The sequence below is a fragment of the Loa loa genome, assembly GCF_000183805.2.
Source record: "Loa loa unplaced genomic scaffold supercont3.13, whole genome shotgun sequence".
Taxonomy (NCBI): Eukaryota; Metazoa; Nematoda; class Chromadorea; order Rhabditida; family Onchocercidae; genus Loa; species Loa loa.
This window is the reverse complement of record NW_018108193.1, coordinates 85,022-103,477: the sequence shown is the minus strand read 5'-3', so window position 1 is coordinate 103,477 and position 18,456 is coordinate 85,022. Positions and strand designations below refer to the sequence as shown.

The following is an 18,456-nucleotide window of genomic DNA, read 5'->3' as shown; positions in this document are numbered from 1 at the left end:
TAGTGTCATACATGTATACATATACCGATATACACATATGGTAACACTACCATATTTCCTTCATTCAGACTGACTATTCATATGAATTGATAGTGACGGAATTGCATTTCCTTTCTTTACTTCTGCTGTCATTTCCATCGAACCGGAACGTTCACTGTGAACAGTAATGATGACTACAGTCAGTACGGTAATTAATTGCACTAATGATATTAGCAACATTTTACAGCACTAAAAATAACCCAATAACTTTTAAATCCCATGGAAACCAGGCTGTCACCTTCAAAAAACTGCGATTCAAAAAATCTGGCTCGTCATGCAAACTATACATTAATAATAGTATTCAATTCTTGATGGAAATTTAAATTTGATGGAATTAAAAATGACAACAGTTACGCGTACTTATGACGTTGCTACCTGGTTAGACTAGGAAATATGAAGGAATAAGTTCTTCATTCCTGAAATTCTAACAAACTTTAGAACTCTTCCAGATGAAATAATATATCTATGAAATATGGTTTAAATATTCTATATGATAGGAAAAGACCAATTTTTGAAGGCAAGTTACTGTAAAGGCGATCCCTTTGATTAGTAACATTATCATCTCTTAACAGCATACTTCAGTCAATAGTCAAAGGTCAAGCAACGAGGCACAACAATTTATATTTGCAAAGATACAATGTTTCCTAGTAATATTTTTCATTTAGGAAAATTACAAAAGATGTCATTCTGTCCAGATGTCATTACTATAATTTGCGCCATTTTACATACTTTACAGTTACAGCTGTCAAAATTACACCAAAAACATAATCCACCTAAATGTTTTGATGAAGCAATTCAGACGACAGCTCTAAAGGTACATCAATATGAGGTACCAAAGCTTATAGCTCATCAATTTTCCTACCATATTTGATTCCAAAATTTTCCTCTCATGTATCCGGAAAGAATTTGAAAAAAAAAACTGAATAATATATTGAATATGGATTTTCCATTTATCATCCTTGCCGGCGCATTTTCCCTATTTCACTAATGAGAACTTTATCATCACTGTGACATATCCTAGTTTGCCATTCAATATATTTCATCTTTTTTCACCATTTTTGGATTAAAAATTATCCATTAGTATTATCCTTATTTTCATTTATATTGATAAATCTTACTTTTAAATAACTTTATCCTATATATTATATTATGTTATACCTACCGTCCAATTTGCGCCAATCAATAAGGTAATTTCTATTCTAGTTTTAAGACTTGTCTTTTTAGTAAGACATGTTAATTAGTAAATTGAGCTAAAGTAAATTAAGTGTGCATCAAATGTAAATTTCAAAAAACATGAAATATCAGGCACAATCCTATTATGATAATTAAAAAAGTAACTCGTAGAAGAGTAGCTGGGTTGAATGACGAAAGATATAAACTTATGGTTGTTTTATCAGTCATAAGTCCCATATGTTATTAACTCAGTGATTAGTTTATTTACTTCTAGTATTAGCTAATAAAGATGGACAAGCATAGTGGTATATCGTAGTTTCAAAACTATTTAGAATATCAGCAATAAAGTAATCCTACAGGGAGGTATTTATGTTAAAATTATGACTTTGAGAAGAGTTAGATACGGTAACTTTGCTTAAATCAAAAGTTTACGACAATAAATAAACAAACAGACGAAAAGTTTGTCATTACTGGATGAAGTAAAAGTGAAGAAAAGTTTAGGTTAATTTAATTTGAACGGATGAAGTGAAGTGGGATAGAAATAAACTATAGAAGATTAAATATTATCAATCATTGGAAGATAAGAATGAGCTGATTAATAACAATGAACATTATAGGATATATTTAATGAATAATTAAGGGAAAGATATAATGAAATTAATTGCCAAAAAAATGAAATATTTGAAAGAATGATGAGGATTCAAACAAAAAATTAGTTAAATGAGAAGAAAACGAATTCAAAGGAACTCAAATGAACGAATAATTTTTTCAGAAGAAGTTTGGCTACCTTATCAGGGAATTTTTATTTAAAAACAAGCAACAATAATAATAAAGAATCAGTTCTCAACTTTAACCTATTGATTTAAACGAACTGCTATCTATTTGAAAGTATTATGGAAGTTAGAGATGAAACAAATAGAGTAATGTGTGATAGAAGGAGAAACTTTTTTTTACTAATATAATTTGTATGTAATCAACTGTATCAGAATATTCCCGTCACTTAAACGTTTCATCTTCTGCAATTGGCTGAACGACTACATACGGGAAACGATTATCTATCGATAATTCCAGCTATCAAACCTGTTCTGTCCAGTCCATTCGTTGTTTAGATTTCGGAAAGCCTTTTAATGATCAATTACAGGAAAAAAAGCCGGAAATATTCTATTCTGCTTTTGAGATCGAAAAAATCAACAGCCATAAATATTTTATGTATATCAGAATAAGCCAAAATGCTTTCAGTAACCTTCTTCGATGCTTTTCTTTTTTGAAATATCAGCCTGGTTCTATGACAATTTCATCCATGCTAATATGACAAAAAGCTTTACTTCTAACTTTGTAAGAAGAAATTTTCTTTCTAAAATTCAAAAAATGAATGAAAAAGCACTGGAACAATATTAATTGAACGAGATAATTATCAGTGTTTCAAAGTGGAAGTAAAAAGAATCACATTTTAACCAAGATCTATCAAAAAAATGCATAAATTTGATTCATGACAAGAAATCCTTTCTTTTATTTCTTCCGAATTCCGATTCTTCATTCTGATCATAATCTTCTCTTTGCTCTTGAAAATATTGACTTTAGAATTGTATGAAATTACTAACTGTTCAAATACAATTCATAGCAATACTTATTGACAAAATGTGCTGTAATGAAATTTTAATTTAATTTTTCTGAAACTTAAAGTTTTTTTTCCCCGAATAATAATGAGATGATATGTATACATTAATGTGCAATTACCGTTTCAATAATGAGAAATGATAATAATCGATCTCTTTGAACCAAAAAAAAAGTGGAAATTTTTAAGTGAACAAAAGTACTTATTAAAGTATAAAATATCATGAAAAAAAAAAAACGAATATATTTGCCGAAATTGTTTACAAAAAAAAAAAAAGACTGAAGAGTGGTTTCTACACGAATATCTTTTGCAATGATTTAACAACCTTTTGAAATATTTCAAAAGCAATCAGTAAATTATGTCAAAAATTTGCTTCCGTTTTTCCCTTCTTTTTTTTCTGTAAGGACATTCCTATATGTAAAGTTATAATTGAAAATGATTGATGTTAAAATTATAATTTAACAAAATGCTTGAAATTTTATATCACAAAGAAAAAAAAATGGGAAATTTAAAATTCAACATTACAAGTACTCTTTTTTGATACCAAAAATAAAAGTTGCAAAGTGGAAGTGATATGATAAATTCTAAATTTCGGAATTTTTCAAACCTATTTTCAACCTATCGATTGATAGGTGAAATATATATACAAAATGGCGCTTATTTCTTAATTCAGTCTTGATTTCTTAATATATCTCACTGCATTGATTTAATCCAAACGTTTATTTTGCCCAAAAACATAATTAAAAGTTATTTTATGAATTCACAAAAATTAGCAATGTTTGTTGCCTAAATGATAACATTGCATTTTTCCATCAAACTGTCTCTGTTAACCTGTTTCAACTTGAATATACCTATGTTCTAAAGTACTTACAGTATTTCTTGATCATTCACTTAAATTCACATTTGACATTTTCATTCATTTCGCATTTGATATATTGCATGTACGGTTTTTAATGGATACATCTGATAAGTTGCAAGGAATTGGAATTAAAGTTTGGATAGCAAAGTTGTATCTAATTACGTAATTAATACTTCTATATTAGTTTAATACCTATATTCCAATGTAGATACTTGTAGATATTTCGAACAAAAAGGAAGTATGTATATTGGTTGATCCGAATCTTAAAATGTTAATAAACTGGAATAATCAGTTGACTATCAAGAATTCAAAAAAGAAAAAAGAAAAGGGATGTAATTTGATTGAAGAAATTTGAATGAAAACAAAGCGATAAGATCGGAAGCAATTGCTTAAATGCTGATTGTTTCAGTTTTCGGTATGTATTTAAATTTGAAAGTTATCCGGCCAGACTTTGTGATATGTACGAGCTCAAATATGCTTTTACGGTCGGATGAAAGGATATAAATTAAAAAGGTTGTTCGTTATTCAGGTTGGTCGATAAAACCTCAGAAACATCATTGAATCGTTATTTGAAATTATTGTATTTTATGTTTGCCGGTGACACTTCTCTAAAATTTGAATATTGGATACACTTCACGATCTGCCTGTTGCAGTAGACCGTGGACCGCGATGTTATAGCATAAGGATAGCATAAATCAGTTCAAATCGGACAAGAAGAGACAAGTCGGCAAGAAACAAGCAGATGATGCCGGGGACCGGGAGCGGCATAGCTCCTTTGAACTGAGATTTCACTTCTGAATTTTCAATTTTCCACTCATCGATAAGAACAAAGAACGAGCTGAGCAAATGGTCTTCGGAACCTTATCGATTGCTAATAAGAGGGTAACATTTTATCTTTTAATCTTACCATATTAATGAATATGGTAAGATTGATCATTTCACCGATAGCTAATTGGACTGGCTAATGAATAAATGATACTTCAAAAAAATATGTTAAAGTTTGGTCTGAATAAATAGAAAATGAAACAGTAAAATGGTATAATAAATGGAAATGAATGATAATGGAATAATTACCTGTAATTACGAATGATTTCACGCTCATCTCTTCCACAGTACTGACCAAAATGATCTTTACTTTCATATGATAAGCTGCATATCACTTACGTGTTACCTGAAATATAGTAAGGCAAATAAATAAACGGTAATTCTGAAAACTTCTACGCCACAAAAAAATCTGCAAATTTAACCGAAATTTGCTTGATATGAACGATTCATATGTCATCATCATTATCATACAAAAGTAATTATGAAAAGGTTGTGGATAGAGAAACCAGTCAAGCAATATTTGACGGAGGAACTTTTTTTTAAAATTTCAAAATTTAAAAGTGAAACCTTTGAGTTAAGTTGATGTATTCATCGAATACTTTAATTTAATCCATTTAAAGTATTTCTTTTTAGTAATTAACAGCATTATTTTAAATCTTTTTTCTAAATTTAACAAAATAGTTGATTGATTTTTCCTACCAATTTCAATGCAAAATTACTCCTTGAACTATTCCGAACAATTTTTTGAAATCAACAAGGTAGTTCATGTAGCCAATCACTTGTTGATAAAAATTCAAACAAAGTTTCCTATTTTATTAAAATTAATTGCCATCATAACATTATTATTTTGTCAAAATTATATCAGCTAAATCTTATCTCTAATATCATTCCAATTATGCCTCCAAATTCCATCCTTAACACTATCATCTACTTGCCTTTGTTTTTTTTCTTTTCATTATCTCGTCTATCTGTGGAAATATTGATCCCAGGGAAATCATTTTTGATTACACATAGGCAAAATAATTCTTTCGCTTTATTGAGCTTAACCGTATTATGATTACTGTTTTGAGTTTTATCATAATGAAAATATCTTGAAGTATATTATTTCTTATCAATCAGTAAGCACTTTTGTTAATTCGAAAGAATAATTTTAATTAAAAGTTGAATTACCCATAAAAAGAGACACTTCTGAATGGATTTCTGGAAATTTTGCAATTATCGGATAAATCATTTAGCCAATATTTTCATGGTTTAATGTTTTCGTAGTCTTTGTTGAAACTGTTGGACTTGAAATCTGTCAGTATTTCAAAAAGGTCAATAAATAAAATGAAGCATCTAATTGATAAAAAAATATTTTTTTTACAAAGCTGTTAATTTCAAAGTTGCTTCCTGTAAATTTAAAAAGAAAGTAAAATTGAAAAGCAACTGCAACAATGTGAATTTCATACACTCAAATGAATAAGCTTTCTTCTCAACCCTTGGTCATTTGTTCGAGCATTAAATGGTCATTACCTGTATCAGTATTACTTAACAGTAAATGATAGCAATCATTCTAATCGAATCTTTTTCTTCAATTTTATTCTATTGGACGTTATGCATCATGAGATAGACTATTACTGATTGATAATTTTTTCACTATCACTTTTACGCCAAATATGAGAAGCTTTTACTTTATTCATATTCCAGGGCTGGGCACTTTATAAACTATTTTATGCTTCTAACAAGCAAAAATAAATAAATAAAAAAGTAAACGAACTTGTCGTACTATTAAGAAATTCAAATAATTGCAAAAAATTTTAAATTTTTTATCACTTTAAAGTAATTTATGAAGTTAACTTTTAGACGTTACGAAAATAATGGAGGATATATCACGTACCGTGAAGTACGTGGAATTGTATTTTGAAATCTACTGTAATAAGTATTATGTCAACAATACGATCAGCCAATATTTTATGATAGAGAGGATTTTTTGACTGGAATCCATTTTTCCTGTACTTCTGATTCACCATGGATACCTGAAGAAGTTTAATTATAAATTTAATTACAAAAATTTCGATAAGATTTGAGTATACGACTCAGGCAGTAAGGTTTTAAACCATTGCAAGCAACAGAAATATGCAATACTTGGAAGTTATCCTAAATCATATTACTGTAGTTACTCTGTTTTACGAAATGTTTGTATGCCAAATAATATTTCATTCCTAAACTTTTTATTATTACTTAATATTTTTAGATACTTTTTACTCTTCTATCCTTTTTATCTTTTCACGAAATTAATTTCATAAAATCTCAAAATTGAACATTTTCATTAATAATTTAATTCACTCTTTGTATATCCACCCATAATTGTAAAACACTGTAAAATGATAAATGAGTGATATTTAATTCATACTTGGAAATGAAATTTGAAATACAATTTTGTTTCGCAAAGGTTACTTTAAAAGTTAAAATAGAGCTTTTGCATTTTGTAGGATTTAATTTAAGAAAAAAAAGAGGGAAGGAACTATTCAATTATTCCTAAAATTAGATAAGACTATTTAGACCTTAATTTAGGCCTTTTTTTCCTCCCCTAAATCGCATTTCATCTCTATTAATCTTTAGTGGTGCAATGCTTTTGAAGATGAAAACTGCATCTTGTTTCACTCTCACACTTTTCAGTTTTGAGCTAAATTGAAAGAGCAATAATTCAATGACTTGTTGGAAATAAATAATCTATTCCGCCTTTGATGTTGCCTCTAAATCTGTTTCTGGATAGCTTCTGGATTCCGTCACTCATCTCTCCATCAAAATATTTGTAGTATTTCCCTCCCATCCTACCAGCTATCTTGCTAATTATCAACTTCCTTTTATATCTTTAATGAGACTCATCGATAGATGACAACTGCGCTTACTTAAAAATTTGAGCAAAACACATTGCTTATTATAACATTTGACTTACAATCTCAATCTTTCATTTGGATTCCGTCATTCATGCAAATGTTTGATACTTCTAAATTGCTTATTTGTTTGATACTTCCCAAACATACGGTAATCAAGTAAACATTCACTAAGCATACTGAATGAATGACTTATTAAGGAATTAAAAATTCGCAATTTTTTACAGTAGATAGATCCGATGATAATGTATGATACGATCATGATGATTGTATTGTTATCCTATTACTGCAATGCAATATTTTTTTTTTGGCTCAAGGAAAAAATCAAGGATAAGCTTGACTCTTTGTAATGCTTTATAAATTCCTAAACCTTCAGAATACATATCAGTTATACGTCATTATCACAATTCTTACTTTCATTTGTTTGAATTTGATAATGATTAAATTCGTTTATTAGTCGAAAAATTGCTCGGTTTATCACAAAACAACTTATTTAAAAGAAAAAATTTTGTTTTGTCTTTTTTCTTCAAGAAAACTGCTTAACTTAATTGCAAATGAATGACACAGTATAAAATATGATTATTGTGATTGTCACTCGCTTGGAATCATTTGTCTGGAATTATAAAAATTTTTAATTCCAAAAGATCCTTGAAAAATTAAAAAGCACAAATAAAGTTAGCATGAATTTAGCATAATAACAATTATACTATTTCTAATGGTCATAAAAATTTAAATAATTTAATTTAAAATTAAAATCTTAAATTAATTAGCAAAATTTGTTTTGATCTCAGAAACAAACAAACAAATGCCTTAGTTTTGTTTAGGCCATTCTACTGTCTCGCAAATGAGTTCAAATAAGCATAAAGATAAAAGAAATAGCGCAAAATTACGGCCATTCGGAAAAAGCAAAGGAAAAAGAAAAAAAAAATGAAAAGCGAAATAATAATAGCACAAAAAGTAAGAGAACTTTGTGTTTGTTTATCATTATAATAATTGCATTTCCCGCACCTCCGTTATTCCCGATCTTTTACTACTGGTACTTTTTCCAACTGTTTAACCAGGATGAGAAACAGCAAACTTTAACATTTTTAAGTTTTCAACTTTTGTTTTTTTATAATTTCAGCGGTCCACTTTATTATACGTATTTTTTCCGTTGCTTTTAATTCAAGTAAACTTGCATTGATATCTCATTTGAATGTATTTAATTAAATTTAAGTTTTACGAACAAAAAAGCTTTCTTGAACAATGAATTAACATTTTTTCAATTACGATTTTGCTATTATTCCATTATCTTTCAGCAGGAAAAACAAGCAAAAATTATTATTGAATTAAATGAAAATAATCAACTAATTTAGAAAATTAAACTTCATTTCATTTGGTTCTTTTTTATTAGCTTACAACAAATTTTTTCCATTTTTCATTACCCTTTGCAAATTTGCGCAAATCACGCAAATCTAAGCCTATTATTGTCATTGATGAGAAAATGAGAACCTTATGAAGATAATTTATATCGTAGCCGAAAATATTTCTCACTTAAAAATATGGCAGTAATCGATTACAAAAAATGTTTTTGCTAAGTGATAATTTCGTTTCATATATATCTTTCGATCGTTTTCGATCTTATCAAAAAGTTTGAACTATTCATTTGAGTTCATCTATTAGCATAAACAGTTGTGTCATTCATCTTATCATTAGTCTTTAAGTGTCGCAAACTTTAATTTTACAATAAGTAACTTTCAAGACAAAATGATAAGGAAAGATGTAATGGTTCATTCGAAATTCTTCCGAAGCAATAATCTCCGAAATGGATCGATTTATTTCCATTTTTTGATTTTTATGGATTACAACCAAACAGGATTTACTGATTTGAAATTGTAAATCTTGTTTAATTGGAATTCATTTTTTTAAAAAAAAAATGATTTTTATTGACTTTACACCAGTCTAAGGAATAAAAAAATTGTCATATCAGCATGCATTATCAGAATTTACTGACCGCTTACTATAAGAATGAAATCAGACAGAAAATGATAGATGAACTTTGACACCTTCATTCAGCTGTTGTACAATTTATTAATTACTTTAATTTCTCAACTTTTTTTAGTAAGCTCTTAATGTACAATTTTCAGCATGCTTTAGTATTGTCAACGTTTTACAAATTTGCATCCATAAAGTAAATCATTCATTAAAAGTGTCTAATTTCAACAAAATTAAACTTAACGAAATTGACGAAAAATTAAATTTTCAAATGCAATTATAGAAGTAAGCTCGAAGATGAATAAAACTGCTCAAAAGTCATTCCTAAAAATTAAAACAAACATGGATAGTTAAAATCAAAGGGAATCGTAAAGATATTAAAATGAAAGAAAATCACAAAAATAAATAAATTATTGAAATATTTCGCCAAAATTAATCATTTTCCTGAAAAAACAAGAAATTGAAAGACGTGTTACGTGAAATCTTACGGAAACGTGAAACTTTTCGTGAAGTTACTTCACTATTCCAGTAAAATAATACATGCAATAATTACGTACCAAAACAAACAAAATAAAATCAGAATTGAAATGGAAAATTCTTAAAATAAGGAAAAATGAGAGATAATTGGTTGAAAAGATGCATTATGCCTTTGTAAATACTGCAATTAACAATTAGCTAATCTGAAAATGAATTATCAGTTCACTACCATCATTGAATCGAAATTTTACATATACTGTAATCTCGTTGACTACAAAATTTCACGCAACACTTACAAAACTGTTTGAAATTTCAATGAACGGAATGAGTCACAAAATTGTTATATCATATTTAATCAAAACTAATTCATTATTCACAATACAATTACAAAAAAGAGTCAAGAAGATTGTATCTATCTATGATAATTTCAATTTCTGATTCAATATCTTTGAAATATTTGTAGTTTCCGGCTAATGACTGTTTTCAAGTTCTAAGTTGCTCAAATTAATCAGAAAATCAATTCTTGAACTTGGATCGATATTTGACAAGATTCAGAAGTTTAGGCCAAGCCGACAAGCCAAACTCCTTGTTTAACGATTATTAATTTCGTAGTATCGTGAAAATTTTTCATTTTCGTAGAAAAAGAATTCAAATGAAATCAGTTTTTGTTTAACCTTACAACGAACGCTTAATTATTTACAGTTTCTCAATGAACAACATGATATGATGTGTGATATGATAACGATGTGATATGACAATTGTTTATTATTCATGGTGACACTTCTTATAAGCAACGTGAATGAGATGTTCGATATGCTATTGAGAAAAAATCAGACATATAGTACTCATTAATTCTCAAACTAAAATGGATAATTTACCTAATTATTAGCTTAAAATTATATTAACTACTTTTCATTGCAATAATTCTAAATAAATCAATATCGATTATTGAGTACTTGCAATTACTTGCTAATCATGGGAAGAGTTAATTCAAAATGTGGAAAAAAAAATATTTAAAATAGAGAGGAACTGTTCATATCATAACACAATACTACCTTTCTAATAATATATAATTTAAATATTCCAAATCCAATCATGATAAAAACCTTTCCACAAAACTTTCAAATGCAGTTATTTTGATTGATTATGACTCTTATTGTAATAATTTATATATCATTCACTATTAATGCGGAACAACTGATTTATGTATTTGAATTTTTTTTTTTTAAATTCGTTGTTAGATTTGTATTGGTGCTTAACCTACACAACTATCACTACCCTTCCTCATTCTCCTTTCATCTATCCTTCTTCCTTTATTTACAGAAAGTTCAAAATTTGCCAATGTTTGAATTAACTCCTTAATTTCAATTATATAAAAATCGAAAGAAAAAAAGTTTCATTTCAATTTATTCACAACATGAAATAATATTTATATTTCAAAAAATGATTAATTAAAACTTCATCGTTTTTTTTTTTTAAAAGTAGTACTGATTCCTTCCTTTTATTTACTCAGTTTTTTTTTCACCTTATCAAATTGTTTCCAATTGTCAACCACTGATTGCATACACTTCGAATGTAACATTTTTTTTTAAGTGAACAGGTAAATTATTATAATTTAAACAATTTCATTGATAAAATTTTATCGAAATTTCCTTATTGTTAATATATTTATTGAAAATGCAATTTATTTTTAAATGTTAAATTCAATTGTAATTTGATATTAAATTAATTTTAGAATTCCTACAAATAATATGTAAGCCACAAAGTGAAATGCTAAGTTATCGTTGATAATAATATGAATAATTTGGCCAATTTTAAATAACTGTCAGCGTTTATTGTTTTAATTAATTAGTTGTAAGGTGAGATAAACTTTCTTTTCAAGTTGATAAATCATATCGGCAAAAAGTAGTTTTGGTATTTATCAAAGATATGGATTTCCTTCTATTTGGACATTAGAATTGATTTTCATTTTCAATGATCACAACGATGAGTAGGAATGGGATGAATTTATCAGTAGAACTATTAAGAAGAAAATTGCTTTAATCTGTAATAAAGTGACCTTTTCAATACTGTCCGTTACTACAGTCTTACAAAATACGTAAGATACTGAAACTGAAACTAGTAATGGGATCTTTATTAAATTTGAATAAAAATAAGCTCAAGATAGGGAGTTGGAATTAGAAAATTTTTAATTTCCTCAATCAACTTATCCGCAAGATTAAATACTGTATGCAAAAATGATGCTCCTAACTTTACAAACTTTAGAATTACTCTATTTACTATTCTTGTTTATAAATTACTTTGGATTGGACGATTGAATATGTCGAAATTAATTTTTAAAATAATATTTCAGTTAAAATCTGGTACTGTAGATAATTGATTGCTAAGAACATTGTCGAAGATTCCTTCTAGATTTAGTAAATTGATTAAATGTAATTTCTTAAATAAGTCAAAAATATTCCAGTAAAATTTACCAATCTGTTTTATAAACTTACAAAAAAAAGAAAAAAAAAGAAAAGAAAAAATGTGTCGTATATTTTCAATAATTGTATCAAAGAAGTGCCATTGATCTTCGAGATGGGATTCCATTTGAATGAAATGAGATAATCAATAATTTATCGACGTATATGTCACGTAGATTCAATTAAGTGAACTGAATGCACTTCTCATACGTGTTATACGTGAATTCGACAAAAAATAATCACACGTTTTTACTTTTCACGATTTTTCAAATATTTTCAACTGATATAGAGGTTAAATAATGGATAAAATAGTGTAACGATACAGTTAACATAGCTGTATCATTGCCTTCTTCTTACAGCAAAACATTTACCGAAGTTAGATGATTTATGTATATGTCATTGCTATCATATCACTTAATCAGGTCAAACGTGACTTTTTGACTTAAAGAATCGGTAAAAACCTGAATTACTTTTAGAGATTGATGCTTGGCATAATAAAGGATCTACATCTAATTTGCTGACAGAGAATCTTTGGTATTTGAATACGATGAACATCCTGTCATTTGTAATACTTTTTATGGCATTCGAAATAAATTAAGTATTATTTCAGAGAATTTAATTATGAAAATATTCATAACCTTCTATGTTTGAGTTTCCAGTTAATTAAAAATTTACTTTGTTCTTGACATCATTTTGATATTAATTAACAGCTTTCTGCATAGTAATCAATTCAAATTAACGATGATAGCATCCAGGTAAAAAGGAATTTGAAAAAATCGGTGAGATGATGACATTTCAAGTCTATTCATCCACAGGCATTCTGTCCAATCACACATTTGCCTTGTGCTGGACCAAAATCACTTTTGTTTAAAATAAATGATTGTAGATATTTTTGTTTGATGCAAAAAACTTAATCATTCAAATCCTCGAATTCCCCGCACTTCCATTCCTCTCAGTTTTATATTTTTGTTATGTTTGAAATATTTCCACAATTTTCACATCTTTACACCTTTTTGCTCTATCATAAATGGATTTATTAGTGAATTTTTATCTGCTTATGTTCAATTAACAACATCACCAATGGATTAAATAAGTTAATTAAAAAACTGGAATGTCTTTGGAACATTTAATTAAATTAGTTAATTAAACTGTTGAAATGTATTAAGAATGTTAGGTTGAATTTGTTAATCAAAAGTTTGAAACAGATTAGATTTGACATCTTCCTAAAGCATTGCAATGTTTTAATTAGCTACAACTATGCTCAATTTGAAGAAGCGAGTAATCAAATCAAATGAAATTCTGAATTTTAAAGTTGCTTCCACCCATTTTTTCTTCTTTGTTCAATTTATTCATTGCATAATATGAAAATATAATTTGTGAACTAATTTTCCTTTTTTTGCGTAAAATTTTGGCCATGAAATTAATTTTTTTTTTTTATTTAAAACCGAAATAGTTTTGTTGTTTATTTGGTTGCCGATGTCCGCCTGCACTTCTATATATCTTCCATATTCTATGTATCTTTTGTCAAATTTAGATGGAGAGGTACGACATATTCTTGTCGTCTTCGAAATTTCTTTTGATCATAAGCGACAAACATGGCGTTCCCCATCATCGTCAACATCTCAAAGGTGGTCTCCGACCTATTCTATCTTAACCAGCTCTATCAGTGTGTGATTTTTTGAGATATATAATAAATATGCAACCAAATAATACTAGATAGTTAATTTGTTCCAATTAATCAGGCTTTGCAAAATGGTGATATTAGGATGGAAGTGTTGTAACAGGTTGACAAAATCAGATCCTATATATGATCAAATGGGAATGAAAGCGATAGTGGTAGTAGTAGTAGTAGAAGTAGTAGTAGCTATCAACGTCAATACACTATTCCCATTTGTTATCGCATCTTAACAGCTCATAAAAACATCAATTATTATTCCCATTCTCGTCAACCATCCCATCACTGTCACCATCATACGCGAACCTCATTTTGCCCACATTGTCAAAAGCAAAAAAAAAACGAGTCATCAAAGAAAAAAAAAAGCAAATTTTATCAAATATAATATATATAAATTGGTCATCGCATCGACGTTCTTTAAAAAAAAAGAAAAATTAGAACGCAAAATTTGAAATTAAAACTTGGCACTGATGGCGTTTCGAATACTTACAAAGTTGCTGCACAAAATAATAAAATAATAAGCGTAATAAAAGATGATCAATCACTATCAAGTAAGCATTAGCTAAAGTTTGACTAACAAAACTGAAGCGTAGGATAACGATACTCATTAAATAATTAATTCAAAAAAAATGAGTGCAACAGTTTTTGACCTAAATTAATATATCATTTATTACGATAGTAAGTTTAATTAATTCAGTTCACTACACATACTTACAATTTGTATCACATTTATCAGCAATTATCTATCTATGTGTGTAAGTTTGGTATTACTAAATTTTCTCAAATTTGAATATTCCGGTGTAAGTGATGATGACTGGAAATTTCAGCAATCAATGAGCCATCCTTAACATTAATGATAAATGCAAGTGAACTGATTTTTCCTCTGAGGTTTTTTTCAAAAATTTTGAAAATTTTCCAACAATCTTAGAGCAATCATTTTCAAGCATCCTAAAATAATCGCTAAAAGTACTTTCCATGTATTTAAGTGTTAAATAAATCTTTCAAAAAAGTTTGGAAAAACAGATTCGGTATTCAGATCCTCAGGAAATTGTATTACAAATGCTTATTCAATTAAATTTCTAATTCGTAAGCAAATCACCTTCTAAAGAATATCAGTGTTAGATCACATTCCTATGCATAACTATTACTTTACAGTGTTTATCATGTTAGAGCTTATCACATTAAGCTCTATCATTAATCACATGAAAGTGGAAAATTTTCAGTTATATGGTTGACAAGTTTTTTTTTTCCACTGAAACATATTAATACCAAACTTTATTTACAACTTGAAATAATTTGCAATTATTAGGAAATGAGCACTACTTGTAAGATGGACGAGTAAATTAATTTACAAAGAAGAGAAGTCTGAAAATGTTGTGCTCAAAAATATTTGAAATGGAATATTCAAGATTTAATCAGTTTGTTACATTTGTCGTGTCATACAAAAAAAAAAAAGAAAAAAGTGACACAAAAACCGTATATTGGATTTTTTTCGCTTTCAAATTTCTCAGATATTTTATGAACTTTTGATTTTTTTCTTTTTTATGATACTAATTTAACAGCCAAAAAGTATTATTTTTCAAATTTCACTTGTAATTCTTCTGGCAATTGCTAGTTTGATAAACAAATTTCTCAAGCAACCTAAAACTTTTAATTATCACAACAATTTGATACCAACACTAACCATTTCAACTCTAGCTTTGAAACAATTGTTTGTTTGCTTCCTCTGAAATTCATCTTACCTCGGCTGTTGTTGTAGAAAGTTTAAATTTCAGATTTAAATTTTAAATTTTAATTTGACGTCATCCATTTTGAAATCAATCGACAATTCATTTTTCATTTAAAAAGATTTTAAAACTTTTTATCTCAAAAATGTAATTCTACAAAAAAAAAAAGTAAAAATAAGGGCATTCAAGTTATATTACATGAATTTTAAAGTAGTCGGGAAAAAAAAATATCTGCGTCTGTATGCCTGAGTGTCTGTCTGCACCGGATGGGTGCGTGCATATGTGTCGTATCATTCGGAAAAGGGAAATTTATCACAAACAACGGGTGTCGGCATTTTCTCTTTGATGTTCCTAAAGGTAGTATTACGGTAGCAAAGGCACACACACACACACACACACACCCATATACACCAGACGTTTACGTACCCACCGGGACAGCAAGAGCAGGAAAGTAGCAGCAACCGAACGTACAATTTTCACACTCGAACAGCAACACTTCCAGCAGCACTACTAGCTTTCATTATCGTTGTCATCATTATCACTACCATTATCATTATCATTATAATCATTTATCATCATTAACATCATTTCATACTAACATTGATCTAACTTAGAATAATATTGGAAGAATCGAAATATTCAAAGGCAAACTTCTCGATATATCATCACTACTGATTATTTTCGACTTTCATTGCTAATTTCATACAAGAAAACGGATGGCAACAGGACATTTCGTTGTGTCGTATCGAAACCGATAAACCGGAACGTTTTTTTTCTCTAAACTTTTTCAGTAATACTAAATATCGGAATGTTTTGCAACGAAAATTATATTGAACGATCGTGAAAAAGTAAGTGTTTTAGTTTGTTTATGAATCTGAAAATATTTATAAATTACCTTACTTTTCTTACTTTTCTGTTACTATGTAAATTACTTACTTTCTGTTTTTTCAGAAATTTATTTTTTCAAAGTTATATTTTTGCAATATAAAATCCCATTGTGAAGTAATTCATTGGATATCAATTAAGGTTGAGATTTAAGTACGTTTTAATAAGTGAAATTTTATGAATAAAGAAGAAAGAAAGATTGCATTTGAACTCAAAGAAAAGGAATTCCTATTTTTGAGTAAATTGTTCCAACAATAGCAATATTAGCAATAATGCGATTTAATATTAACAAATTGAAAACCAAAAAAACGACGAAGTTGTGGTAAGCGGGGTAGGGGAAGTTGTTAAATTTGATCAGATACTTCCTTGTCTCTTTCTCCTCTCATCAATACTATTTCTTCAATTGTGGTCCGAAAATCAGTGAGCTTGTACTTTTGAGATATGACAATTTATCAAAGAAAGGTAAGATTAATTGCTAACATGGTCTCATTGACACATCTTTGGACAGAATTTATTTAGATTCTTGAATTTGTAAGATTGATAACTTGTAAACAACCGAAGGTTTAATGGATGAAAATTTTACTACAAAAGATGAACACATTGTTTGCAACATGATAAAATTACCACTTGTTTTTTCTTACCCATCTCATTTTTTTTTCCAAAATGTTGACCTTGAAAAACAACTGTACATTCAGTTATCCGATGATGTTGGCAGGTGACAACAGATGTAAACAAGACACCTATCTGATACCCATCCATCGATTTTTGATTTTTATTCAAACAAAATAACTTATCATAGATTTATGATTTCCTTTTTTTTTCATGAAAAATTTGAGATTAAAATAATATTAAATCTCTAGGGAAAAATTTCCGATGTCACTAAATATGTCACCAATTGGAACTTTCATCAGCGGCACTATGCTAAGATTTTCTCAGTTATCAAAACTTTTTTCCTAAAAATGTTTTGCATTATATTAATTAGATTAGAAATATTATACAATATTACTTCAAAATAATTATATTTGACATTATGTATGCAAAATTAGAAACACATAATTGGCGGGACTAAATGATAATTGTATTTGTTCTGAATACCCTACCAGAAGTACAATTATTTTTGTAGTCGTTGAATACTAATATCGTCCAATTTAACAAGATATGATAAAGTTGTCAATAGGTACTTTTCACTGTAAGCCTTAAAACTTGGCATGCCAAGAGCTTAAGCTGCTAAAAATTAATCTAGTAGGATTAGAAGATAGATCTGATTTTTTGATAATGCAATCAAAATTGCATTATCGTAAGCAATTTCAACTTCGCTATATTTGAGGTGTAATAATTAAAATGTTTGTTTTTAAATCTATTGGTCGGATGAAGTAAGAGAAGACTGACATCATTTAAAGCGTTGCACAGAGATGTTTCAATGGTTTCAACTATCAAATCTAAATTCAAAAGTGGCTAATCATTATTATAACTTCATTTTAATTTAATTCACATATCCAACATTTTACTATTGATTTAAATTAATAGCTAATATAATAAATAAAAATTAGCAGAGGAAAAGAAAAAGACTTATTTGTTAAAATTTGTTAAAACAATTATATTTAAATAAGCAAATTGAAAATATTTGAAATTTATAAAAGTTCAAACTTTAAAAGTTTATTTGAATGATATCGTGTGACGATTTACTACTAGTTTTCTTCCCCTTTTTTTTTTTTTTCAATGCGATCAAGACAGGGAAGACATTTTTTGAGGTATTGGTTCAATTTTCATCTATATCTTCCTTTCCTTTCTCCTAATTGCTTTTATGACATATAAATATGCCATATATCACAGTGTACCCCAATTTCTCATTTCCATCAATAACATAAA

The 18,456-nt window shown here is 28.1% G+C and overlaps 2 protein-coding genes across 2 annotated transcripts; one reads left to right on the top strand and one right to left on the bottom strand.

The window, feature by feature from the left end:
- Positions 1-4,624: 4,624 nt before the first annotated feature.
- LOAG_03948 (hypothetical protein) lies at positions 4,625-11,420 on the bottom strand (the record flags this gene model as incomplete). Its single annotated transcript, XM_003139485.1, is given in 7 exon segments — positions 4,625-4,664; positions 4,761-4,835; positions 4,851-4,857; positions 6,388-6,526; positions 8,786-8,919; positions 11,099-11,195; positions 11,364-11,420. The coding sequence occupies 7 exon segments, from the start codon at positions 11,418-11,420 to the stop codon at positions 4,625-4,627; spliced, it is 549 nt and encodes a 182-aa protein (XP_003139533.1).
- Positions 11,421-13,776: 2,356 nt separating this feature from the next.
- On the top strand, positions 13,777-14,208 carry LOAG_03947 (hypothetical protein; the record flags this gene model as incomplete). Its single annotated transcript, XM_003139484.1, has 2 exons — positions 13,777-13,966; positions 14,066-14,208. 2 exons carry the CDS (start codon positions 13,777-13,779, stop codon positions 14,206-14,208), a joined length of 333 nt encoding a protein of 110 aa, XP_003139532.1.
- Between the last annotated feature and the right edge of the window lie 4,248 nt (positions 14,209-18,456).